Below are 26,686 nucleotides of genomic sequence, written 5' to 3'. Positions count from 1 at the left end.
CCCCTGGAAAAGTTTTCATGTTCAGCCAGAGGTATGCAAACCACAAACTACTAAACAGAGACTTAACTTGATCTCCCATTCTCCAAAATAGAGGTCCCAGAATGGGAGACATGTGGGTCTGAATGTCATTGTGACTCTGATAGTCAAATTTCCAACCCTCCACCTGCTGAGTTCCACATCCTTATGCATATGGGCAAGACAGAAACACAAATGACTGTCAGACCTCTGTAGGTTTGTGGCTGTGAGGAGGACATTCGAATGTTTATTGGCAAAGAAGCAGCTGAGATTCAACATTAGGAAAACATTGTTTTCATTTTTCCATTTCATGGAAGCAGTCAGCTCCTGATAGTTCCCAGCTTTCGGCCACCAGGTAGCAGCAGAGACACAGTGCTGCCAGCCCTGCCCAAGGAAACCCGGGCTTGGGGAAGAGGAGGTGGGAGGGGAGAGGACTGGACGTGAGGCAGGGGTGTACGCTTCTGCTGTCAGAGAAAAAAGGAGGGGGAATGTGGTGCTAAGTAGAGATCTCAGGAGGGGACAGAAAATATTGATGACAACACCTTCAGGGAACAGAATAAAATTGAAGGAGTAAGCAAAGGAATTAAGGAGTTAGGCTAAACTGGGGAGATTCAAGGGAAATCAAGAGGGTAGAGGTATCTTGAGTGCACTCTGTCTGGAGGCCCGGGATGCCTCTGGGGGATCCCATCATCTGTACTCCTCCCGGGGTGGGTCAAGGTCTGGCTCCTCCTGAGATCCGTGGTCCACCTCAGGGGCAGGTGGCCAGGGGTTTTCTGGAGGCTGGGGTCCTGCTGGCCAGGGGTCGTCAGGCCGGGGAGGTTGAGGGGGATCAGTTCTAGGGGGTTCAGGAGGCCAGACTCCAGAATCAGGCAGGTCTCTCCAGGGACGACTGGGAACTGGAGGTGGAGGGTCCTCAAAGAAAGGGGGTACCCCTGGCCAGGGGTCACCAGGGATTGGGGGGCCCTGAGGCAGTGGTGGGGAGCCCTCCTCCTCTGAGGCCTCTGTGGATGGGGCAGATGGGTGGTCTCCACTGCCTAAGATGCCTGTAGAGGAGGAAGGAGAAAGGTAAGAAGAGGTGTTGAGGGCCAGATCCCCACCTCCCCACAGCTATGGATCCAGGAGGTGGGCATAACCTATCTTCAATGGACCACAGCCTGAGCTGATCCCACAGACAAAACTCAAAAGTAGCTCTCCACACATTCACAAAATACCAAAGTGATCTTAAAATGACATGAAAACCCTATCCTGAACTTCCAACTGGACTGACTTTAAAATGGCTGGGACACCCACTGGCATGGCCCCTACCTATCCTGTCTGCAATCCCAAAGCTTCCTACACCCTGGCCCTGTGTGGCACCCAGACCCCATGTCTACAGTGACCTCCACCCCCTTAAGACAGACCTCAATTCCAACAAATACTCACCTGCACCCCTAAATTCTGATCTAAACTGCCACACGGAGCAACACCCAAACCAGCAAAACATTTATTCTGAGCTAAAATGCACCTTCCCATGACACCTGCATCCCCTTAACTGAATTCCCAGAATCTCTCAGAATCTCCCCTGTTGTGCATCCATTTTACTCACGTCGTCCTGACCATCCCCATAGCCTCAAATTGCACTCTGGGCCTTGCTTCCCAGCTCACCTCCGGCAAACAGGCAAAGGACCAGGATCCCCAGTAGCTTCCAGTTGAACATCTTGGCTGTCTCCTGGCCCCCAAAGTCAGGGGTGGGCCAAGTCTGGGTGCCTGGGAACCTCTAGAGGTTTTATAGGGGAGGAGGGAGAGGAGGAAGCCAATCTCTGGGAAGGGCCCAGCCCAGTGACACAAGGAATATAACCAGAATTTAACTAGTCAAACCCGTTTGGAAGGCCACAGCTAATGTGTAACCTCTGATGGTGGCGTCCCTCATTTTAGTTCCCCAGCTCTGGATCCAGCCATCCTGGCTTTATCGATGAACTTGACCTTGGTCACCCCATCCTTGTTTTCACATCCCTCTTCACACACACCATGCGGGAACCCATAATCATAGGGACTTCCACCTTTCATCCCTTGAAGCCATTGGTAGGCAAGGAATGAGAGCAAACCATGCGTGGGGAAGCAGCCTAATTACACAGGCTGAGAAGCAGGATGCCAGGCAGGGGATGGGTGATTGCAGGGGACAAGGAGGAGAGGAATGGGGTGCTCCCTTGGAACACCTGGGATGCAGCCAGGGTGGTCTCAGCTGGTACACCAAGCTTCTCCCACCTCATCCTGATTTGAACCTTCTTGCTTGGGGCTCAGTTCTTTCCCCAGAACTTCCGCTCCCCTTAGGACCCCGTGTGCTCTCTCCAGGGTGTGCCTTCTTCAGGCACACAGGGACAGCCAAGGAATTTCATCCAGGAGCACCTGGGGTGACTGCAGATGAAGGAAATTCAAGGACATCCTGATTCCTTCTCCCCACCCTAGGGCTGGTTTCATCAGTCACACCCAAGAGGCTCAGGAAGACGCTGCCTCAGCTCCCCTGTCCTCTCAGCCTCTTCCTCTTCCCCCTGGAATCCTCCCTGCCGCCCCTCTGGCCCCTCCTGCGGTCTTGGCGCCACCTCTCTGTGCCCATCCTCTCCTTCCCCTCATCCTTCAGATGTCAGTCTAGGTCTTGTCTGCGGCTCTCAGCAACCCCCCTGGAACCTTCCCTCCGCAAGGACTCCTCTGCCTGGAGGTCTCCTGAGCCTCTCAGAAGTAACATGTCCAAAACAGGACTCCTCCCCAGGCTGTCCCCCCTCCCCCCCCCCCCCCCCCCCCGTCTGCTCCCCGGAAGGAACACTGCTGCCCCCTGTGGCCCACTTTGGAAACCTTCATTTGGAAACCCCCCCCTCCTCCCCCACCCCCACCTGCCACCGCCCCAGCCTGGGGAGCTGCCTCTTCCCAGTCTCCCCAGGACCCTCCTTGCTGGTCTCCCTGCTTCCACACCCCCTCAAAAAAAACACCATCCTCCACAGCCAGCCAACAGATCTCTTAAAAACACAAAGACCACAGGGTGGGGGGCATGGGTAATAGCTCAGTGGTAGAGCTGGTGCTTAGCATGCAGGAGGTCCTGGGCTCAATCACCAGTACCTCCATTAAAAAAAAAGTGAATCGAACTTAGTGGCTGCTTCCCTGTTTAAAAGTACTCCAAGGACTTTCTATTGACTTAAGAGTAAAACCCAAGCTCTACCAGGTCTTGGTCTCTTCCCACAGCATCCTCTGTCATGCTTCTCTGGCCTCTGCGCCTGCCCACCCTGTGCGTGCCCTCTGGCCTTCACTCACCAGGCAGGAACAGGGCACCCAGGTGGCTGCACAGCCTGCTCCTCACCTCACTCCAGTCTCAGCACAACGTCCCTCCTGAGAGAGGCCTTGCCTGGCCCCTCAGCTCGTGCCGCCCCTCCCCACAGAGCCAGCTTCTGTCATGTCATTGTAACTTTCTTCCTCTATTGTTTGAAATGCTGGTTTGTTCACTTAAGTACTTGTCTGTTGTCCCACCGGCACGTGAGTGCCACAGGAGCAGGGACCCAGCCATCCAGCCCGCCGCGGTGGCCCGAGCCAGGACCTGCCTGGCTCTGTGATGCCAAATGAACATGTGAATGTTTTACCTCCCTGCACTGGTCATCTTCCAGAGGCAAAGAGTTTAAAAACAAAAGTTGAGAATAAAAACAAAAACAAAAAACCTGGAGCTTCTTGAAAAAACTTTGTTAGTGGCCTCAGAAAGGGCTTTTGAAAAAAGAAACATCTAGAAAAAGAGCTGTGTGGGGGACCACTTCCTACATTTTCCGGACAGGACAGGCTGCAGGGAGAAAACTCCCTTATGTTCCCAGAGAGAACTGTCCAAACCACGGTTCTACTGTAGTCATCTTTATTGAGCCACAGGAGAATTCTCAGACATCTTGGTGGCTGGTGTCGCCAAGGAGAGCTGGAGGGTGAAGAGAGCCGGCCTGGCCCCTCCCGGACCCACTTCTCCACCACCCTCATCCTCTCGGTCCTCCCAGCTGCTCAGAGGCAGGCTGAAGTAGAGGAGTTCTGGTCATCATCCTGACAAACAGCGTCCTCTTTGGAAATGGCCTCACTCAGGCCCTGCAGGTCATCGAGCAGGACAGAGAGGGATCCTGAGAGAGAAGGCCCAGAGGGACAGGAGGCGGACAAGAGAAGGCGTTCAGGAGCACTCACAGTGCAGAAGACCGGGGCTGCTGCGGGAAGTGAGGGGGATGAGGGAGAAGGCTCCTGGCCCCAGTGGGCGTGGATAAGAGAGGCTGTGGGCATCTAAGGGTCACAGAGAACAAGGCTTGTGCATTCCAGAGCATCTAGAGGAGACGTTCCTGAAGTCCCCCACCCTCAGCCCCTCACCTCTGATGGACTCCTTGGTGCAGAGGGCCGCTGCTGGAGGTGCAGGCGCTGAAGACCCTGGGCACCCGGGGCTGGACTCCACGGGATTCCCTTTATCCAGTGGGGAAGGAAGAACTGCCAACAGTCGCTGCTGCTTGTAACGGGAGAGGAGACCCTCCTGCTGCAAGGTGGCCTGGGAAGGAGAAGGTTAAACGCCACCGAGCCCGGGCACAGCGCCCTCCCCTGTCCACAGTTCTGCCCCCAACCAGCCCAACAAGGGCCCAGTCTCTGCTGCCTCCTACCAGCATGAGGTTCTTGTCCCGCTCCAGCTCCTTCAGGCGCTGGGTCAGCCGCTGCACCTCCTCCTTTCGGGCCTCATCCTGCAGGCGCCGGAGCTCCTGGTTCCGCTCCTTTTCCCGGGTGGCTTTGCGTTGGATCTGGCGCAGGGAAACCACTACGGGAAAGCCAGGCCACAGAGGGGACGGGTGTAGGGTGGCCTAGAGGCCATGAGGCAGCATGAAAACAAGCCTGGAAGGATGGACAGGAACACTGGGTCCCCAACTCTGTAACACGGGGAGCCACTGATGCTCTGTGGCTTTCAGTCTCTTCCCTACAGAGGGGTGGCTGATGCTTTAGGATCCTGTGAATCCAAAGTACCTCCCCCAATCCCCGAACCTTCCCGGAGTCCCTTAGGGGACATCTGAACAGGGACTGGATATCAGATTTCATGTAATTCATGTTCATTTTCTTAAAGTGTAACAATGGTATTGAGGTTATATAGGAAACAATCCTAGTTGTGGGCAATGCAGCTAAATGGTCATGATGTTTGTAACTTACTTTCAATGATTCCTCCCCGGAAATGTATATATCAATGTGTGTGCATACACAGATAGAGAGGAAATGTGACCAAATATTAACCACTGCCTCTAATCAGAGAAGGTACATGAGTATCCGTTGCATGAGTCTTTTAACTTGGCTAGGTGTTTGAAATTTTCCCCAGTGAGAAGCTGGGGGTCACTGCTGGTGTGAGATGTCAGGATGGTAGTTGTCTTTGTGGAGGGGAGTGACTGGGAGGGGATGAGGGCTTCAGGGCTAGTCACGTGCTGTTGCTTGATCTGAGTGCTGGCTCTATGGGTGTGTTTACCACCGAAGAGTTTATTGGTGCCAATTCCACCAGGATTGGCACTCTTCGAAAAAATGTTTTTCGAATTTATTTTAAAAAATGTTTTTAAAATAACCTCATGCCTCATGACATCCTGGAAACACATGTTCACCCCGGCCAATCTCACCGGCCTTGGCGTGTTCCCTCCGAGCCTCGTTCAGTCTCCTTTCTGATTCTGAGAGCTGTTCCCGCAGCCGAGTTTCCACTTCGGCCACCTTCTCCTGCAGTGCTGGGGTGGAGGTGCACACGGAGTGTCTATCCGGGGACTCTGGTTCACGGTTCCCTCCCACCCCTGATGAGTCTGCCCACGCCCCCTCCTGCACACCTTGCCCGTAGATCTCCTGCTGCTGGGTCAGCTCCTGCCGGAGACTGGCAGCCTCCGCCATGCTCTCCTGCTGGCCCTGGCGAGCCGCCTCCAGCTGCAGCCCCAAACTGGCCAGGGACTCCTGGGTGCGCTGCAGCTCCTGCTCCAGCTGCTTGGCCACCTCGCTCAGCTGCTGCCGCTCCGCCTCCCCTGGGAGAATGTGGTGCCCCCTCAGGCTTCTCAATGCCCTAGGCCCCAGCTCTTCCCTCTTCCTCCTCAACCCCAAGGCTCACACTCTGGCCCCTGCTCGAGCTTGGTGACTCCAGTGACTCTGGGACCTGGCGTACCTTGCTCCCGGGCCCGGCCCACCTCCTGCTGGATGATGTGGGCGCTCAGCTGCAGTTCCGCGTCCAGGCGGTTCCGCTCTTCCCGCAGCTGCTCCAACTCAAGGCTCATGTCCCTGGCCGGTGGGGGTGGGGGGCAGCTGAGACAGGGACAAGAAACAGAGTCAGGGGGATCACCCAGCTGCCTGACTCCTAAGTCCCCATCCTCGCTGTTTTGGGTCCCAGCAACCAATACCTTAAAGCTCCACCCCCTCCCCGATCCACCTCCAAGTGGCCCAAACTACACCTCTCCTGGCGCAGCTGAGCAACGGCCAGTTTTCGAGCCATCAGGCCTGGGGGAGAAAAGGGTAGAGATGAATTTATGGAGCAGAAAAGGGGAGACGAGGAGGAATGGAAAAGGGGGTGCTTGGACCATGGAGGAGGAGGCAGGTGGGTGGATATAGGATGAGAGGGAGTGGTGGGGCAGGGGCAGGGCGCGATCGGCAGTTGCCCTACCCACCCTGAATGGTGTGGACCTTGCGGACGGCATAGCTGACTCGGGCACTGATGCTGGGCAGCCGGGCCGTGGCCCGCTCCACCTCGGCCACAGTGCTCTGGAACCAGGTCTGAAAGCTGGAGCAGGAACAGGGTCACTGACCCATCAACCCCACCTCACTTCCAAAAGGACTTTACCTTCTCCATCCTGTACTGCTGTGTACATGGGGAAAGCCGGGAAGCAGGAATCAGAGCAGGGGGAAGAGAAGCTGAAGGCAAGCAGAGGCCCCAGGTTTGTGCCCTAGGCAAGCAGAGGCCCCAAGTTTGTGCCCTGCTAGTCATGAAAGAAAACTTGACAGATTAAGCCCTGTAGTGACCGTCAGATAAAAGTCATACAGTTGCTCATAAGAAAAACACAGCTATTTCTGGTCCCAAAACCTACAGAAAGCTTGTCATCTGGGTCCTAGCAATCAGCATCTTTAATAACAGCACTGCAGGAAAAACAATGAGGTTCACAGAGGTCGCACCTTATCTGGGCCCAGGTGCCATCACACGGTAAAGCATCCAGTAATGATTCCACGGGGGCTAAAACAAGCTCCCTAAAGTGGGCTAATCTCTAGCTGATTTAGACTTTTTCACCTGCAGGCCCCTGAGTATGTCTCTGGCTTTTGGGAATCTCCTGGAGCTGTATGCCACGTTTGAGATGTATGAACTTATGTGCATTTTTCTATAGAATGAAGCCAATAGCTTCCATCAGTTTCCTAAGCGACCCTCACCCTAAGAAGGCATTAAATGTGTATATTATCAAGCAACCTGTGAAGTTTCTTTCTCACAGTCTGCTTTTCGATCACGCCTATGTATCAGAGATCAAAGTTATCCTTTTCAGCAAATCCCTGATATCAATGAAGGCCAAGTGCTTTACCAGCTGGCTGTGCCCAAAGCAGGACCAACAGGGCTCAGGAAAGCTGAAAAGTCTAAGCAGGCCCCCAGGGAGGACTACAACCAGGCAGCAACCAGGGGCCGGGCTGGAACTCCCCAGGAGAGTGCAAGCCTGCACCAACAGGAAAACAAGCAGATGACAAGGCTGAAGGTTGTATCCCTAGCAGCATAGCAGAGATCACTTCTACCTGAAAATTGTTGGAGTGGATGCTTCCAACACCTACAGTGACTCTTTTGAAAGCCCTTCCCTGAAAAGATCCATAAGCCATCTAGAGACTAACAAACCGGGCAACAATCCAAATTTGGGTTGTTTTAAGCCTTGTGGATGTTTTGGCAATAAATCATTACCAAGAACCATTTCAGTAATGTCCTGGTACCAAAGTAAAAGCCTGTCCACGGCGTATCTTTCTGTTCTCCTGGAGGTAGGAGGCAGGTGGGGTGGAGTGAATCTGGGTGGTGCTTCATCATAACTAGTCTCTCTAATGCTGTGTGTGTTTGAAATTTTTTATGATTTTTTTTTTTAGTTAAATTAGTCCTCAAGGTACTAGTCCAACAGAAGGTGATGGCGAGTGAGGACCCATCCTGCATCACAATTTGGCTAAGCCAAAAAGTGTTATGTGATCCATCCAGAAGAGCCTCATGGTAACAGTGAACATTTACAGGGCACAGATGACGAGCCAGATACCCTGCTAAGTGCTCTAGTGGACCGCCCCAGTGCCCCCCACATCCAAAGCAGAGGAGGGGTTGTTACCAGTGCAAAGAAACCTGTGTTTCTCCTTAGAGGTCTTTCTAAAGGTTATAGAACAGCTGTGAAGGAAACACCCAGGAAGTTGGTCTCAGGGACAGGCTTGCAATTCATTAAAAAGGAAACTGGCATACATTTGAGACAGAATATCTAGTAAGCAAGTACAGGCAGACGTCGGAGAGATTGTGGTTCAGTTCCAGACCATGGCAATTAAGTGAATGTTGCAATAAAGCGAGTCACACGAAGTTTCTGGTTTCCCAGGGCATTTAAAGTTATGTTTGCACTATACTGTAGCCTATTAAGTTGGCGATAGCATTATGTCTAAAAAAAAAAAAAAACAACGAAACACTAACAAGCAGCATTAATTAAAAAGTAATGCTGTTGGGAAAATGGTGCCAATAGACTTGCTCAACGCGGGGCTGCCAGAAACCTTCAATGTGTTAAAAAAAAAAACACAGTATCTGTGAAGCAAAAAGCCAAATACAACAAAACAAGGGCTGCCTGTGGGTGTACAGCTTTAAAATAAATAGATTAATTTTTTTCCAACTGAACAGGGCACGTCTGTACAATTTTAAAGAGTCTGCACGCCCCATCCTCAAACAGTTCTGACAGTGGAGACCCTCCAGGAGCTCTATTGAACTCAAGCTGTTACTAACCGCCAGGGGAAACACTTCCTCTTCTCCAGCCAAACACGCAGTGGGTGGGAGTCATAACAAGTGACCCTGATGTGAATGTGCAGGGGTTGCCCCAGGAAAAAACAAACAGAGCCTTTTACAGGACCAGGTACCTCCAGCCCTACATCCTCCACCCAGCCAGCTCTCCAGCCCCTCCTGCCTGAGGCTCTTAAACTCCAAGGTGCCCAGGGAGCCAGGGAGAAGCAGAAACCCTTCTCCACCCACCCTCTGTCCCAGATACCTGCTGACAGCATTGGCCATGACCTTCAGCCGCTCCTCCGCTGTGGCCATCTGCTGCTGCCTCCGGCACCGGGCCTCCTGAGCACGGCTCAGCTCCATCTGCAGGGCCTAGGAAGGATCCAGTAAAGGAAAGGGTGCCCTCCGCTGGGGAACCCCGGCCCTCCCTCAGCCTCCACCTGTCTTAGACACTGACCTTGGCACCCAATCGCTCCACCTCCACTTCTGCAGCTTTGTCCTGCAGGGAGCGCTGCAGGATGGCCTGCTCCTGACTCTGAGTTTCAGCTCTTTCCTGGAGCTCTGCCACCTGGGGTAGGAGAGGAGGCAGTGCTGAAAGCTGCAGTGGGGGCACTGGGAAGGAAGGACCAGGGGCAGAGGTCTCTGAAAGAAGGCCATGCAGGGAGGCCAGAAGCTCCCATTCCCGAGAATGGAGTCTGAGTCCGGGTTTCCTTCCGGAAACATGTTCCATGTTTCCACACCTTGAGGAGCCACCCTGTGACCCACCCAGAAGGACGCCTGGCCTCTGTTCATGCCACCCACCCATCCTTGGACACTGTCACCAACTTGGGAAGGCCGTCACTGACCATCTTACCCAAGGCTGGCCCAACTCACAGAATGTCGGCCCCTGAGAACAGGTCCTTGTCTCCCTTTGCTCAGGGCTGTGCCGCCAGCACATGGGAACCACTCAGTATTTACTGACTAAATGTCATCCCTTACGTAAGGAGCACAGGAGCGGAGGGCAGGGGGAGAACGTGGGGAGAAAGAGCGTCAAGTGACCTGCCCCTTCAGCTGCTCCACGCATCCTCTGTGCTCCAGCTCCTGGGCCTTCAGCTGCACCATGAGGGCAAACACCTTCTCCCGCCAGTGCTTCAGCAGGGACTGGCACTTCCTGGTGAACTCAGGCTCCAGGCAGTCTGACGGCTGAACCTGCAGGGTGGAGGAAGAGAGGAGACTGTGAGCTCCCCGGGGAGCAGAGGGAGGAGGTGGGTTTGTCTCTTCTATCCTGCCCACGCAGCAGGAGCCACAGCAAGAAGAGGCGTGGGAAGGAGGGACGCCAACAGGTTCTGGCTGTGGCACATCACCCCTCCCGCCCGCAGGGAGGTACCCAGGGCATGAGGGGCCTACCTTCCGGGCCAGCTCCTCCTCCTGCATGGAGAGGATGTGCGTGAGGCTCTGGACTCGCACCTGCAGCAGCTCGGCCGTGGTGTGCAGACCATCCCGGTCCTCATGCAAGTGCTGCGGGTCGGGGTGGAGGGAGAGAGAGGGCAGACGCCTCTGTCTGGGCTCCCAGCTGGCCCTCAGGCAGTGGCCAGTCTGTGCCTCCCTGTATAGCACTGCCTTCTCTCCAGGGGTCTGTGTTCTTCTCCAGAGGCCCCTTTCCCAGAACCGGAGCCCTTGTCCCACCTCATGCCCTGTACCTGCACAGTTTCTAGAAGCTCCTGTCGCTCTGATTCCCACGTCTGGCTGTGGACCTCAGGAGGGACTTGCTCCCCTACGTATCTTCTTAGATTCTCAACCAAGGTCACCTGAGCCTCCAAGTCTTCTTGGGTCTTGCTAGGGTTGGGGTGGGAACAGGGTAGCCATTCAGTGGGGCTACCCTGGCTGGAAACCTACCCCACCCACCAACCCACCAACTGCTGGGCTCCCCTCCAGCCACCCACCCCCTCCACTCACCTCAGCTGTTTCCGAAGCAGCTCAGTCTCCCTCTGGGCTGCGGCCAGCTCCTTGGCTTCCCCTGACCTCCTGGTTTCCAGACTACTCAGAGATTTCTCCAGGCCCCCTGCTTTGTTAGTCAAACTGGAAAGAGCCTCCTGGTGAGCCTGCATCAAGGAGGAGAGCTGCAGAGAGAAGGGAGGGCTCAGCAGAGGTGAGCTCCCTCACTCTCACCACATGTGACCTCAGACGACCACCCAGGAAATCACCCAACTGTGCATGGCAAAACAGAGACCAGCCTGGGGGGCCCACGCCCCCATCACTCTCCAATCCATCAGCAGTTCCTGCCAGTTCTCCCCCCAAGTACTGTCACTCCTCTCATCTCCACAGCCACCAACCTTGGGTAAACCACTCTCATCTCTGGCCCGGACAACGGCAACGTCTCCTGACTGGTCTTGAAAACCCTCCAGTGGCTTACTTACCACAGTGTGCAGGCCAGTGTCCTTCCTTGGCCTCTGCCCACTTCTCTAAGCCTGTCTCTTGTCGCTCTTCCACTGCCCACGGCACTCCGGCCACAGCGCTCTCCCATCGTCCCCTCAACAAGCCCGCTCCTTCCCACCTTGGAGTCAACCTGGAGGCTTGAGTTCCCCCAGCGCCTCAGATCTCAGGTGATGTCACTCCCTCGGGAAGGCCTCACCAGGCCTCTAATCCTGATCTTCCCGCTGGGCCCCATCACCTGTTCAGGCCCTTCCTGCATTTTTATCATTATGACACCATCTTGCTTCTACACGTGCTTACTACCTGCCTCCCTCCATTTGAAAGGAAGCTCTAGGAAGACAGGGAGCCTGTCCTTTTCTCACGGCACCTCCGACAGTGCTAAGGGTGTCAGAGATGCTGAAGGAGTCAGGGGTTGGCCGGTGAAGGAGGGAAGTGGCTGCCCCCATTTCCTGCCTGCCGGCCTCTAGTCCTATCTCCAGAACCCCGTCACAGTGAGCTGTTTGGACATAAATCACAAAAGTGGTCCTTTTAGACCTAAAATACAAATCCAATCATGTCATTTCCTTGTTTAAAATCTTTCGACAGCTGCCTATTGCTCTTAAGGTAAAGTATAAAGTTGAAGAGCCCGAGGCCTCACACTCCACCCCAGCACCCAGCGCCCCCTCACTGCCTGCACTCAAGCCCTTCGGGCCTCCTCCCGTCCACGTGCTGCCCAGTGTTGCACCAGCCCCACTGCCGCCCCACAGGCCGCCCCACCAGCCACTCCTAGTGCACAGATGTCAGCCTCTTATCACTAAGCATCTTTCATGAATCTAAAGGCCCTATATATTTTTCTTCAAATGATCTCCTTTGTTCATTTTCTGACTGGACTGCTGTGTTTCCATCCTGATTTCTAGGCACACGTTATAGAATAGGGATGTTAGCTTCTTCCTATGATATGAGCTGTAAATAATCTTCCCTCCTTTATTTGGTCCTTTAATTTTACTTTTATCTTGTCATTCTTAAGTTTAGTTTTATAAAGTCAGTATGTCAAACTTTAATGGCTCTGGATTTTGATTCATAGGTAGAAAGGCTTTCCCATTCCCAGATTATGGGTATTCACCCATATTTTCTTTCAATGTCTTTACTTCCTCACACGTCAACTGGTTAGGGTGGCGTCCTGGAAACCCCCAGACCAGTTAGGGCTCCTTTGTCCTTCTCCTTCATGGCACTTCTCCCAATGGCAATGAATGAATTAGGATTAAATTAAGCCTTGAATGTGTGTGCCCTCACTAGGCTGTCAGATCCACCCCTGAGGGCAGGGACTGGGCTAATTCGCTCACCCCAGTGTCCCAGCTCCTGTCTCAGGATGGCACAGAGCAAGCAGAGATAAATGCTTGCTGATTGAATAATCTCCCCTTTCCAGCCCACCTTAGGACTCTGCTTCCCCTTTCCCAGTGCTCCCTTATGAACTGGGTACCTAGAGAAAAGTAGGAAGACAAACTACTTCCTACTGGAAGGGGAAGGAGGGCTTCAAGTGGTGGGAGGTCACCTGAGTCCTGGGGGAAAGTGCAGTCTGAATAAGACCAACACACCCAAGTCCTCCTTCTTTCCAGGGCACCAGTTTTTTCACCTTCACCAAACATCTCATCACTGCTCTCTGCTGGGGAGCTCCTGCCCAGTTCACGTTGAGAAGTTGAACCCTTCTCACACCCACACTCACCTGCTCTTGGTGCAACCTCTGAACCTCCTCCAGCTCCCGCTGGCTCCCCTCTTCCAGGTTCTTCCGGACAACCTCAGCCCCCGCCAAGGCGGCACGCAGGCCCTCGGCCTCAGCACGGCCGGCCTTCTCCGCCCGGGCCAGAGCCTCCAGCTCCATGGCCTGGGACTCTAGCCTCATCTTCTGCTGCAGCGAGGTTTCCCGCAGCACCCGGACCTCCTCCTCCAGCCGCCGCAGCTCTTGCAGCTGCCGAGAGATCAGCTCAGCCTGCTGGCTCAGGGCCTGCGACCCAGGTAGCTCCACGGACCTTCGAAGACAGGTTAGCACAGGTGAGACCTGTCTCATGCCAAGAGAGTGGCCAAGGCATAAATGGAGACAGGAGAAGAAGAGACTCCCTCTGCTCCTGAGTGGGGAGATGGCAGGGGATGAAACTGGGCCCTGGGGATCTCTGCACTTCCACCAGCATCAACATTCATCCAGGCCCCACTAAGCATACCTGGGCCCACAGGACCTAAAGGCTAGCTGAGATCACAGAACATGCTCTCTTGGGGGCAATACATAGGCAGATATGTTAAACATCAAATGCACATATTATGAGGTGACACAGTCCAAGTTGGAAAGACACTCGGAGACTTCTGAATTCTGATTTAAGGGCAAGGAAAAGTTAGGGAGGTGCAAAGAAAGGTCACAGCTTCCAGTATCAGTACAGCAAGGCCAGGCGCTCATTAAAATCATTTATTGAATGTCAGGTATACTGCGTGAGAAGTCTGAGGGCAGCACCTCAATAAATTACATACTCCCAACCTCTGGAGAGCACAGCCTACTGGTGTCACATAAAGTTTAAAGCCGCTTATGACATGGCTCTTGATACAGCTCCCTCACTGAGGCCCAGGACCACAGGACTTTTTTTAAAAAGTGGCAGAGATCTGCAGCCTAGAGTAATTAAGTGACTGGTCAAAAGACTCCTCACTGGTAGCCAAACTAGCCACGGAGAGTCTCCATCTCCTGACATTCACTCCAGGGCTACCTTTGCATCATCATGCACCCTTCTCTAGGGTGGGGTCCAAGGTAGATCCATCAGCATTTCTGCTTGAGAGCAAAATGGCAGAAAATGATGTTCCAGTCCATTTGGGAAAAGACCCACATGAAACATCAAGAATAAGAATTTTAACAGACAGCACGTTGACAAATAGCACAGCCAACTCCATCAGAATGAATGCACACCGCCACAGCACCGGGTCTGTATGCCCAGCCCACACTTCTTGTTTTACACTATGCTTAATATATCAGCTGCGGACCAAGCTATCTCTTCCCTTAGGATTTTAAACTCCTTAATATCAGGATCTCTCTTACTCATTTTTGGTACCCCTGTCCCTAGCAGCTAACACATGGCCTTATGATTATTTACGCATTATAGGCACCAACAATTTCTTACTTAAAAATGAACAAATCACGGAACTAAGGGCTGAAATAGCGTAAGAAATCTATCTCACTGAAGAAGGGTCACTGGCGAGCAAGCCTGAGAAAACAGCCACGGTGGACTCCTACCTGCCTCTCCACCTGGGCTCCTGCCCTTTGCCAGAAACTTCCGGTTCCCACATGGTCACTTGAAGTCTCTGGTTGTCTGGCTGCCTCTCTGAGACATCGTGATGGGCTGGGGGTTGGATCAGGGGAATGTCTGAGACCCAAGTGGGAGCCATTCTTGGCAGAGTTGGACGGGGCCGAGCTTGGAAGTGGGATGGGGGAATCAGCCCAGTGGAACCTGAGGAATCGCAAGGACAAAGATGGTCAGTTCCCCAGGGAGACACAATCACCAGTCCCCTTGCCAGGTCCCACTGACCTGAAGGTCGAAACATCTCCACATTATTTGAAGTCTCTAGATTCTGTGTCCAGCCATCTATGTTCCCCTGGACAATAGGAGAAACAAGGACACTCCAACTTAATTTTCAGGCCACCTTCCCAAGAGAGCGCTCCTAACAATAACAAAGTCATAATCCTTAAATAGCAGCCAGGTCCATCAACTTTTAACTCCTCTTTTCCTCCTTCCCAAAAGAAGTAGGAAATACTCGAAGATCAACTTGCTTTTCTCAATTTGGTTCCTGATAGAACTACAGCAACAGCCATGAGATGGAGAGAATGTACTGAAACAGGCTGAGAGGCTCTTAGGTTTTACTCATATGTTTAGAATTCTGGGCAGTGCCTTTACCATCCTCCTTAAGTTTCTACAGTCTCTGCCGTTCCTGGATGGAGGTGAGAAAGGAGGTATGCAGTGCAGGGGCTGTGAGCCCAATCTCCAGAGTTCTCTCCATGGCTCAGCAAGGCCTTGAGGAAGCCCATCCAGACACCACCAAGCCATGACTCCTGGATCCTTCCCTCTCAAAGCACTGGCCCAAGCCTGGCCCCAGATGAATGTGGCCAAAAGTAGGGCAGGATGCCTACTCAGGACCCCGGGGGGAGGGGGGGATCCAGGCAGCCTAGACCCCTTGGCAGGAAAGTCAGCTTCCTGACATCTCATCCAAACCCTTCCAGCAACTTTCCTCAGTTTCTCTCTACTGTCCCCTCAGGTTCCATTTCTGTCGCCCATCAGCCTCTCCAGAGACTTAGAGCATAGAGAGGGCTCTTCAAAAATTCCCCACTCTCCCACCCGAATTCATCTATTTTTCCCCCAATTTGGGATTCCTACCCTCCTCCCCACATCCTACTTCGCTTTCATCCTGAAGGAATTCTTCTGGCCCCTCACTCTCATCCCTCAACTCAATAGCCTGCTCTCCCTCGCTCCTCTTCCCCAGATACTCCTGAGTCTTCACTCTGCTGGACGCTGAGCTCGAAGGCTTTCTGACCACCTCATTTGTTCCTTCCCCCGGCCCCTGTACTCTTCACCCTGTGGACCCCTGAACCCACCCCTGCAACCCTTTCACAGCCCCTTCCCGCCCCCAACCGACTCTCCCCGAATGCCCCTTACCCAGCGCGAGAGACCCTTCTGCCCTTTGGCCACACCCCCTACACCTAGATCCCGGGCGTGGCCTCCGCTCCAGACCGCGCCTGCGCAAAGCGGGCAGGTTGGCGGGCCGCTCTAAAGCCCTGTACTACCCCGGAAGGAGGAGGGAAAGAAGTGCACGCAGGCGCAGTAGTGTCTAAAGCCCAGCCCAATTAAGGCATTAGGGGCATCTCCGCGCCCTGGCGGCTCCTCCCGACTCCGGGAACCCGGGAAAACTTGTGAACAAATCAGAAAAAGCGGAAGGCGGGAGATCGGGGATCCTCCCAGCAAGCTACCCAATGCAGAGAAGGAGGGCAAACGAGCTGGCCAATCAGAAACAGCACGAGGGGCGGGCTCGCTCGGCGCGAAGTTCGGACCCGGGAATTCCGAAGGCGGGGTCGGCGCTGCCCGCGCACTGAGGCCGCGCCCCTCCTGGCCTCGCTTCCTCGCTGTCAAACAGCCGCAGGAGAGCCAGCCCCGGCCGGAGCTCGAGAGGTCCTGGGCTGCCGCACAGGCTGGCACTGCCTGGAGAGGGGACCACTCCGAGACTGCACCGCGCGGTAGATACGAACCGGGCTGGGGCGGGGAGGAAAAATGCTGGTTTTGCCTTGCATGATCCTGGGGAGCCCTTTCCTGTTTTTACCCCACCTGGAGAAGTCAGGAAGCAGGGTTTTAGATCTGCTTGGTTGGAGAACGTAGAGACTCGTTTGCACTGCCTTTTGGGGGTGACAGTGGATACATTTTCTACTGTGATTCAGACTAACTAGTTATAAGTGTGGGATTGGCCAGAAGAGCCAGGCGCGGGCTGGCAGGAGGGTTACTCCATTTGGATAAAAATGTTTGACAGAAAGAAGCTTCTCTTCTGCAGATTACACCGAGGTGACAAGTTAGTATCACACAGAAGCAGGAACCCACCCCCAACCCATACACCTACAGAACTTCCCTAGAAGCTGCCTAATGTATTGTTGCCTTGCACAGATTGAAGGCTCCTGGAATATCCTGCGGACTGAGGATCTGATTCAACTTAATGCCATAGGACGCCTTCGTTTTTGCACTACCCTGGGACCTTCACCAGATTTTTCAGTTGCAAATCTGTTGACAGCCAATTTTACATAACATCCTAGGCTCCTCGCACTCTGAATTTGCATTACTCAGGGAGTGTGCCCAAAGTTGAAATTGCCCAAAGCACAGCTCAAGCTTGCATCAGAACGAAAGTGAACTTAGGCCAGCTGTGCATGGCCCAGGAGTGGGAAAGGTGATGGATTCCTGAAGTGAAAGAGGTTGTGGAGGGGGCACCGCCCATGCTGCCCTGCTTCCAGCTGCTGCGCATAGGGGGCGGCAAGGGTGTCGATCTCTACACCTTCCACCCTCCAAGCGGGACTGGCTGCACCTACCGCCTGGGCTGCCGGGCCGACCTGTGTGATGTGGCCCTGCGGCCCCAGCAGGAGCCTGGCCTCATCTCTGGAGTCCACGCAGAGCTGCATGCTGAGCGCCGGGGCGATGACTGGAGGGTCAGCCTGGAGGACCATAGCAGCCAAGGTGAGGAGTGAGCAGAGCAGCCTTGCACCTGGGCAGCCACAGTTCTGGGCTGGAATGAGTCTCCACAGGGACCCTGCCTGCCTCCCAAACTCCCCATCAGGTTGGATGGACAATTGTCATCCAGACCTGTCTTCCCATTAAGGAGTGTGCAGTATCAGAAGCTCTTTCCAGGGCTGATCCTTGATGGGCCCTGTTTAGCTCATACAAGGGCTGGTAGGTAGATCCAGGGCATGGGGTATCATCAGGGCAGTATCACATTGGGATTGTTCTGGAGTCTTTGGGGACCAAGCTCAGACATGACTCAGTTTCCATATCTGCGAAGGCACATTGGTCTTTGCTTAGGACAGTTATATGTTGAGTTGTTTGAATGATCTGGGAGTGTCTTCCTTACTTCCTGATTTACATCCAATCCTCAGGCTTGGATTCACATTGAGTTCTGCCACTGGCCCCTGGCATTGTCACTCAGGCCTGTCACTTCACCTCTCTATGTCTTAGGTTACTCTTAGGTAAGATGTAAGTCTTTGCTAGGTCTGCTTGGGAAGTGTTGTGGGGATTGGTTAACTATAGCAGCCAATATTCATTTAGTGCTTACTCTTAAGAGCCAAGCACTGTTCTGAGTGCACTAAATGTAAATGAGCACAAATATCATCCCCATTTTACAGACAAGGAAAGTGAGGTACAAAGAGGCTAATTTGTCCAGGGTCATATGGCTGGTAAGTGGTGGAGTTTGAATTTGAACCCAGACAGTCTGAGCTATGTTGATAAGTGCTGAGTTGGAGCTGCGTGACAGCATCTCAGAGAATCAGACCTCAGTGGTGTGATGGAAGTTCATTCCCTCCACATGCCCTGTGGGAGGGCATAAGAAAAATAAACATTCCCAACTCACAAGGAGTTCATATCTGATGTCACCTGGAGGGACTTAGAATGTAAGAATTTGATGACAGGTGTCATGTTCTTCCTCGTGTTCCCCAGAAAATCAAACAGGACCAGATTTCTCCACTTCTGACCAGTTGTTTGTTTTTGTCGTTCTGTCTGGTGCCCTACCATCAACAGGGACTTTGGTCAATAATGTCCGACTCCCAAGGGGTCACAGGCTGGAGTTGAGTGATGGTGACCTTCTGACCTTTGGTCCAGAAGGCCCCCCAGGAACCAGCCCCTCGGAGTTCTACATGTTTCAGCAAGTCCGAGTCAAACCTCAAGATTTTGCTGCCATTACCATTCCACGGTCTAGGGGAGACCAGGGAACCGGGACTGGTTTCCAGCCGGTACTGCCCTCCCAGGGGGCTCCACAGCGCCCCCTCAGCACCCTCTCCCCTGCCCCCAAAGCCACGCTGATCCTCAACTCCATTGGCAGCCTCAGCAAGCTCCACTCCCAGCCCCTCACCTTCTCTCGGAGTGGGGGGGTGCTACAGAGCCAGCCCACTCCAACTCCCCCTGGGGAAGTAGGGACCACCCCTTCTGCCCCAGCCCCAAGAAACCGGAGGAAATCAGCTCACCGAGTGCTGGCAGAACTGGATGATGAGAGAGAGGCTCCCGAGAGCCCCCCACCAGTCCTTATGGAGCCCAGGAAGAAACTCCGTGTAGAGAAGACTCCGACACCCAATGGGTAAGTGGAAAAATCTCGGTCTCAGTATTTCACTGCCTTGATTCCGTTTTAGAGCCCTAGGCTGGGAGGTGGCTCTCTGCTTGGGGGGTTGGAGGTGGAACAGATTTTGGAATGGCAAGACCTAGGTTGGTTCTACTAACCAGATTCACCATTCGTCTAGTAAATCTATCTAGGTTCACTCTCAGTTATCCAGGGGAAAGTCCTAGGCTACTGCAGGTTTCCAGTGACCCTGGTTTTTGTGTCACTTTCTTCAGAAATCGACGTGGGCGTCCTCGGAAGCACCCAGTGAGCACGCCCAGGGCCTCCCCTGCAGTTGGGGGCGGGGAGCCCTGTGCAGCCCCTTGTTGCTGCCTACCCCAAGAAGAGACAGTAGCCTGGGTTCAGTGTGATGGTTGTGACATCTGGTTCCACGTGGCCTGTGTTGGCTGCAGCATCCAGGCTGCCAGGGAAGCCGACTTTCGATGCCCAGGGTGTCGTGTAGGTATCCAGACCTAAGGCCCACCACCAAAGCACCAGAGGACAGAGCTGGCACTTCCAGGTGGACACTGGGGTGCCAGTGGATCCTAAGAGATACCCTCTTTTCCCTTGCCTCCCCAGGAGGGAATGACTGCAGGGGAAGGGTCCATGGCTATGGATGTCAATTCAAGGCCTGGAGCAAGCCCTCATGGCCAAGGTGACAGAAGAGATGGTTTCCTGCCAAAGATATTGCTGCATCTAGGAAGTTGCTCCAGCTAGGAAGTGAGCTGGAGAGTCCCACTTATAAGATGTTGTCATGGACCCTAGGATGTCTGTGGTCAAGAGCACCCATAAATTGCAGAGGTCATGCCTGGGAAGGTGGAAGCCCCAGACTTGAACAAGCAAGTTCTTAATGTCCTTGGATGGCATCACCTAAGGCACCTCTGGGAAAATCTAGGGCACAGCCCCAGACTTCCTTCTTACATTGTGAGTAATCCTTCCACTGACAATGATTGTGACCTGGCTTTTCAGAGCTTTGCTTCCATTTCCAAATAAAGAATAAGCAGCTTCTGTCCGTGGGTCTGATACTCCTTGCTTTCCAATTCTTGGGAGGATGGACTTGGTAAAGTCTGGAGAACTAAATCAGATTCTTAGGGGAAGAGAGATGAGCAGACAAGGCACAGAGAAATATGAACCTACTCACTGAAAAGGTGCATGGGATGAACTGCAGATAGAAAGACAGGAAAAAAGGTAATTACAGTTTCTCGTTTAAAGGAAAACAGATCCAGTGCCATTCAAATAAGGTATTTGGAATTTGGTCAAGTTCATGAGGGTGGCAGAACTTTTACAAGTTCCACCAGTACTACCAGGAAGATAAAATCTGGGACACGGGCTAGAGCAGATGCGACCTGGTCCAGTATATCAGTTGATCCACATATGCTACAATGACTCTCTTCTGAGTCTTACTCCAAGCCAAGATGCTATCAAAGCATCATTTCTATGGTTCTAATTAGGAAAGCCTCATCTTGACCTATTCTATTGCAATCTGCATGTCCATCCCCTTCCATCTCCTACTTATTACCAACCCAACTTTTTTACACATTGAGGAAAGGTCCAGAGCAAGGGCCCCAATCAGGTAGTGGCAGAGCCAGGACTAAAATTGGGGTGGGGTGGGGTGGGGTGGGGTGAGTCACTTACAGACAGGGTAGGCAAAAACCTTAGGTGGGAACCAAACGGACCCCGTATCAAGAACGCAAAAGGTGGGATTTCTGGTTGGGGTGATAAACAGAAGAAAAAAGTTATCTAGAAGATTCGATTTCTTGGCATAAAGCCACTAAGGACTTTTAGAGTAGAGTGAGGAAAAGCAAAAAGGCAGCTTCTAATAGGAAATGGACTATGCAGTAACTGCATCTTTGGGCAAAAATAAGGCACTTACCTCCAATTTTCCCAGAAGCCAGGTCACAGGATCCTAAGAACTAAGTTCACACCCATATGAGCCCTCTACTTATAAACTCAGATTCCAATCCCAGATCTCCCTGTGACATTGTGACTCTCAGCAGCTTAAAGGGCACCTTAGCTACAGGGTCATTTGGGTCTGAGAGCTGTTAATATCCACTATTAGATATCCCCGTCCACCCTTCAGTAACCAAAGGAGGATAAACCAAAGACAAGTGTATCCATCTACCGGGTCCCAGGCTTCTTTATTTAAGCACAAAGTGATTAGTGATGTGGGGATTAAAATCAAGAGCATCATTGAACTTCACCTTCCCTCCAATCAGTTACCCCAAACTCCCTGCCCCACACCCTTTGTGTCCCCAATTCCTTTCTTAGTGAATGAAGAACTTAATCCCAAAGCCCTGGTACAAACCCCAGGGTTCTCTCCCTAGCTCTCCCCTTCCTCTGCCCTCCACCTCATTCCTGGGAAGGGCAGGCACCTCAGTTTGAATGCATGGGAGAGCCCAGAGTGGTGACAGACACCGAGGGAAAGGCCTCACCCTCAGGGAATGGGACCGGGGAGTACAGTGTGGTGAAGTGAGGGCCCCCGTAGCCCGGGGTACTAAAGTGGGGCCCTGGTGCCAGAGGAAAGGATACTGGTCCCCCTGAGAAAGGAGACCCAGCAGCCTCAAAATCCTCTCGTTGCGAATAGTCACTGCTTGATCGTTTGCCCTTCTGGCGACGGTTGCAGAACCACACTCGGACCACCTAGGGGTGGAGGATATGGGGGGGGTGACAATCGATCAGAAGCTCTGGGAGGCGTGACCGGGGAGGAGATGGAGCACGCAAGGACAGGGGACAGGGGCACTCACATCCTTCTCAAGCCCGAGCTGCTGGGCGATGTGGCTGATCTGCTGCAGGGTAGGTTTTGGGCACTGCAGGAACATGCTCTCCAGGTTGCCTCTCACTCGGTTCTCGATACTAGTCCTCTTTCTCTTCCGGGCCTGCACAAGGGTCTCTGCTTTGCATATCTGGGCAGGCGGGGAGGGGATGACAAGGGAGGAAACGGGAAGGCCAGCCTCGAACCTGCTGAGCAGCAGCACCACAGGGTCAGTGACTCCAGAGCAAACTGCTAAGGAGCACTGGCTGGATGAGTCGCCAGGTGATATGAAAAATACAGATCCCGGAAGAGTGGATTTAGACCAGTGGCCCTGGCCCTCCTCCCAGCAGATCTGAGGAATTCCACTCCATTCTGGCGAGAACTATTGACTCCACGGGGGAGAGCTGCCAGCCAGGCATGGAAGCAGAAATTGGGCTGAGGCAGGGTCAGCCCTTAGGCATCCCTCCCACCCTCACCTCCTGTAGATTCTCGTTGTTGTCAGCTTCCTCCACCCACTTCTGCAGCAGGGGCCGCAGCTTACACATGTTCTTGAAACTGAGCTGCAGAGCCTCAAAACGGCAGATGGTCGTTTGGCTGAACACTTTCCCTGGGGAGGTGGGTTGAAAGAAGCAAGATGAGGCAGCAGGCCTTTGAGGGCCCTTGTGACCGCAAGACCCAGGCCTCACCACCTCTTCCATTCTCACAAGATCCCCCACCAGGGTCCTACTTCTTCCCAGAGAGAAATCAAGGCCCAAGGACAGAATCTTTTCCTACTGTATCCCTGGTGGGGAGGAAAGGCCCAAATTCAGGGATGTTCCTTCCAGGGGAGATGTGGTCCCTGTGTTCCGTGGGTCAGAACATGTTGAGGGAGACTCACCAAAGAGAACCCCTAGGGTGAGCCCCACATCGGCCTGGGTATATCCCAGGGTGATCCTCTTCTGCTTCAGGAGCTTGGCAAATTGTTCCAGGTCTTTCTGAAGAGCTTTGATGTCCTGGGACTGCATTCAAAAAGACAGGACACATGAGAACGTAAACATACCATTTATCCACCCCACTCCCCTTCCTTTTGGGCCCCAAGGAATGGCCTGTGGGAGTATCTCTGCCTCCAGACTGCCCATCTAATATCTAGAAATAACCTATATACAACTGTCATTTACCCCAGAAAGTGACACATCCATCAGACACAGGGCACCAGTCAATAATGGAAAGAGGCCCCAGCCTCAGTGAGAACACCTATCAGGTTATGAAGGGACCTCCAGTCTTTTTAGGTCATTTAATACTCACAAAAGCTTTTTGATGAGGAATTAGCCCTAGCCTGAGGAAGTTCTAAGACTAGCGAAATAAAGAGCATCATGTCTCTCTGAGTCTCATTCCAAATACACTCTCCATCTTGCCTTGAGGGTCCCACACACTATGACACAGCGTGTACAAACAGAAATAGACACACTACAAAACAGGTGTCATAAGAAGTATGAATAAAGTGCTTTGTATACAGTTAGTGCTCAATCTAAAAAATCTGATTATGCCTTATTTTTACTGTTTCTTTTTGCAATATAGAAGCATCCTCACTAATTTCAACAGCACCTTCTGTAAGCCAGTGGCTACACAAAGTAGACAAAAATTCCCTGGCCTCATGCAGCTTTCATTCTGATGTAGAGAGAAAAATAACTATTATCTAGTATGTTAGAAGCGCTACGGAAGAGTAAAGCAGGGGAGGGGATGATGGGGAAGGTGAAATTTTTAAATAAGATAGTCAGAGATGATGTTTGAGCAAAAGGAAGGAGCCAAGAGGAAAGGCGTTGGGCAGGGGGTGGGGGGGAGGCGGTAGTAGCAAGGCCAAAAGCAAAGCCAGCAGGGTAAGAGGATGGAGGAATGGTAAAAAAAAAGGGTCTGATGAGGTCAGGGAGGTGAGCAGGGCAGATTCTGGAGATGCTGCAGCAACTTTGGTTTACTCAGTGAAATGGAAAGCTGCAAAAAGGTTTTGTGCAGTAAAGTGATCTCTCACATTTGAAAATGTTCACTCCAGTTGATGTATTGGCCATAGACTAAGGAGGAGGCAACTGCAGTCATCCCAGTATAGATGATGGTGGCTGGGACCAGACTGGCTCTAAGTGATTGATTCAGGATGTATTTCCAAGGTAAAGATAGTGGTGTCTCCAAAGGTTTGGATGTAAAGATGTGAAAGGAATGAGGATGACTGGTTTGGGCCTTGAGCTACTGGGTAATGGACAGGGTGGGGCAGTGCAGGGAGCCATCCCAGCGGGAGACAAAATGCAGTGGTCAGGTCTACAAGGTATTTGAGCCTTGAGGGTGGATGAGAGGAAGTAAAGGTAGACAGAGCAGAGTTTGATGGACGGAGCCCCGAGGCTCTCCAATGAAGGCCAGTGCAGTCCCGGAAACCTAAAAGAAGTATTTCCAGGGTGATCAATCACACCAAACTCAAATAGGCTAACTTCCATTCCCAACTTCTGCTCAACCAATGTTGCAAACCTAAAAATGTCCCCAGCTGTCCCCATCTCGGCTTTTCCAAATCATATTTTGGGGACTTGAAACAAGGGAAACCCCAGTTCGAACCCTAGGTTAATCATTTAGCAGTTAAGACCCGTGAAATAGGTTAATAATACCTCCCTGGGAGATTTTGTGCTGGTTAATGAGATAATGATGTAGAAACTGAGCCCACATCCAGGCACTTAGGAAATGGACCACAATTGGCAGCCATTATTATTCAAGGCTCAGCAGTAGCCTCTTGCAAAAAGTCTAGGGCTACTTGGTCAGCTGAAACCACTCACACCTCCTTCTGAGGTCTAAAGGCTTAGTACTAGATCTCTAATTGCTTGCACTTGTCTATTCGGTAGACTAGAAGATACATCCTTAATAGTCCCCAGCAGGGCTGGACGCGGAAGTCTTCAATTCCTCAGCAAGCCCTACATTTGGGGAATGGCCTGGAGATGACTTCTTCCCCTTCCCCCACAGTTCACTACCTGTGGAATTACGGCTGAAATCGGTACTTCCAGCTGTCTCCAAGGGGGTGCCAGGGTGTGCAGTCTGCACGAGGGTGACTCACCAGGCCCAACCAAGGCAGAGGTCAAGGGAAGAAGACAAGCCCTAAACTTGATGGAAGGTAAACCCAAACTCTACACGTCCACACAGCCCAAACAGGAGCTTCTATCAGAAACCAGTCACACCCTAGACTTTCAGGAACAATAACCCTGGGATAAGCACTGTTTTCACCCTCAGGCCCTCTTAACCCTAAGGCCAAGATCCTGGGTCTGATAAGGCTCAGATTTTCCAGAAGGGATACGGGTCGAAGGGGCTCAAACCCCAAGCTGGGTCTGATGCTGGACTGGTAATGAGTGACCCGACCCAGGTCAGACCTAGGAAGTGGAAGGACCTACTTGACAAGGGCCGAAGGGGGAAGCAAGGCCGGCTTCCGACTGCCCCAGGGCGTCCCTGCCCTCACCTGCGGTTCCCTCTAATTTCTGGCCCCTGGTTCCCACCTTGCCCCTGCTCTCGGGACAGCTCGCAGTCCCCACACTCCCCTGTCTGCCCGGGGCGCCGCCCCCGCCCGCTCCCCTCCTAGGTCCGGGACCCAGGCAGCCGCAGGCGACCACTTCCCCTCCCGCGGCCGCCCCCGGCCCGTGCGGCCACCTCCCCCAGCCCCGCTGCAGCTCACTCGCCTCCTCGGGGGTTGGCTCCTGCTTCTCCTTGTCCAGCTTCACGGCGCCAGCCGGGGCGGCGCAGGGCTCCGGGGAGGCCCCCTCGGAGTTGCTCTCCACCCCGGCTCCCGCCTCGGCCTCGGGCTGAGGGGTCTCCAGGCCGCCTTGGGGCACCAGCCCCACACCGACCTGAGGTCCACAGTAGGCCATCCCTCCGCAGAAGTCATAGGGCGGGGGACACGGGGGAAGCCCCCACACCTCGGCCCCCGGCCCAACCCCCGGCCCGATTCCTGACCCACCGGGAGGCCCTTGGAAGCTCAGCCAGGTCCGAGGATCAACCCAGCCCGGCTCTGGCCCTCCTGGCCCATCGCCTCCACCGCCCGGTGGTGGCGAGAAGGCGAAGTCGGAAGCCAGGTGTCCCGCCATGGGGAAGGAAGGCGCCCCAAGCCGGGGGCCTAGTAAAACGAGGGCTCTCCAAGGGACTGCTCAACCCCTCTCTCCCTCCCCAATCCCACCCACTAGCCTTGACCTCTGGCCCCGCCCCCTGGATGGGTGGGGGAGGAGACGGTGGGGGTGGGAGAAACTGAGGCGGAGGGTGTTTGCCTGACAGTGGCGATGGTATCGGTGGAAGGCGAAACCTTGGAGCTCCAACTGGGAGCCTCTCCAGGCCCCAGACCCCAAGGCTCTTGGTTGCAAGTCCCCCATGCGGACCTTCACTTCCAACTCCCGGCAAGCCACCCTCCTTCTCCACCGTCCGCGCACATCGGGAGCCGTCTGGGATCCCTTCCACACCTCCTGCACGATTTCCAGAAGCCCGGGTGCTGGACCCCTCTCCAAAGACCTTGGCACTGTCACTGGAGCCCAGCCAGCCAGCTCCTCAAACATTCGTTGTAATGTGCCAAGTACTGCTGGGGGTACGCCTCAATTCCTTAGCAGACCCCGGCTGCTGTCCTCCCCCACCCCAATCCGGGAACCTAGACATTCCCATCCAGATTACTGGCCAGATTCAGTTACCCCAAAGTTGCGATGATGCCCGGCACCCATCTGCCCAGCCTGCCAAAT

General features: G+C 53.4%; 4 protein-coding genes across 13 annotated transcripts; 1 reads left to right on the top strand and 3 right to left on the bottom strand.

Moving 5' to 3' along the window:
* Positions 1-228: 228 nt before the first annotated feature.
* Positions 229-1,817, bottom strand: PSORS1C2 (psoriasis susceptibility 1 candidate 2). Its single transcript, XM_006215306.4, has 2 exons — positions 1,660-1,817; positions 229-1,058 (listed from the first exon to the last, which is right to left on the bottom strand). The coding sequence occupies exons 1-2, from the start codon at positions 1,709-1,711 to the stop codon at positions 703-705; spliced, it is 408 nt and encodes a 135-aa protein (XP_006215368.1). The 5' UTR covers positions 1,712-1,817; the 3' UTR covers positions 229-702.
* Positions 1,818-3,863: 2,046 nt separating this feature from the next.
* CCHCR1 (coiled-coil alpha-helical rod protein 1) lies at positions 3,864-16,141 on the bottom strand. Of its 9 annotated transcripts, none has more exons than XM_072945386.1 (18): positions 16,039-16,125; positions 14,917-14,983; positions 14,625-14,838; positions 13,080-13,383; positions 10,901-11,064; positions 10,645-10,780; positions 10,352-10,462; positions 10,004-10,153; positions 9,423-9,533; positions 9,231-9,337; positions 6,657-6,769; positions 6,444-6,489; positions 6,161-6,297; positions 5,835-6,023; positions 5,637-5,738; positions 4,650-4,801; positions 4,369-4,540; positions 3,864-4,211 (listed from the first exon to the last, which is right to left on the bottom strand). In XM_072945386.1, exons 2-18 carry the CDS (start codon positions 14,930-14,932, stop codon positions 4,018-4,020), a joined length of 2,418 nt encoding a protein of 805 aa, XP_072801487.1. In that variant the 5' UTR covers positions 14,933-14,983; positions 16,039-16,125; the 3' UTR covers positions 3,864-4,017. The 9 variants fall into 9 exon arrangements, with proteins under 9 accessions (XP_072801487.1, XP_072801480.1, XP_072801484.1 ...); XM_072945379.1 differs by lacking the exon at positions 16,039-16,125 and adding an exon at positions 15,779-15,986; XM_072945383.1 differs by lacking the exon at positions 16,039-16,125 and adding an exon at positions 15,283-15,469.
* Positions 16,142-16,426: 285 nt separating this feature from the next.
* Positions 16,427-20,232, top strand: TCF19 (transcription factor 19). 2 transcript variants are annotated; one of them, XM_015248728.3, is made up of 5 exons: positions 16,431-16,613; positions 17,032-17,592; positions 18,646-19,198; positions 19,453-19,675; positions 19,796-20,232. In XM_015248728.3, exons 2-5 carry the CDS (start codon positions 17,355-17,357, stop codon positions 19,931-19,933), a joined length of 1,152 nt encoding a protein of 383 aa, XP_015104214.1. In that variant the 5' UTR covers positions 16,431-16,613; positions 17,032-17,354; the 3' UTR covers positions 19,934-20,232. The 2 variants fall into 2 exon arrangements, with proteins under 2 accessions (XP_006215370.1, XP_015104214.1); XM_006215308.3 differs by having other exon boundaries at positions 16,427-16,613; positions 19,453-20,232.
* A 1,090-nt stretch (positions 20,233-21,322) lies between these two features.
* Positions 21,323-26,050, bottom strand: POU5F1 (POU class 5 homeobox 1). Its single transcript, XM_006215309.3, has 5 exons — positions 25,646-26,050; positions 22,846-22,966; positions 22,445-22,575; positions 21,961-22,119; positions 21,323-21,856 (listed from the first exon to the last, which is right to left on the bottom strand). Exons 1-5 carry the CDS (start codon positions 26,048-26,050, stop codon positions 21,590-21,592), a joined length of 1,083 nt encoding a protein of 360 aa, XP_006215371.1. The 3' UTR covers positions 21,323-21,589.
* Between the last annotated feature and the right edge of the window lie 636 nt (positions 26,051-26,686).

The sequence above is a fragment of the Vicugna pacos genome, chromosome 20, assembly GCF_048564905.1.
Source record: "Vicugna pacos chromosome 20, VicPac4, whole genome shotgun sequence".
Lineage (NCBI taxonomy): Eukaryota > Metazoa > Chordata > Mammalia > Artiodactyla > Camelidae > Vicugna > Vicugna pacos.
This window is presented reverse-complemented; position numbering and strand designations above follow the sequence as displayed.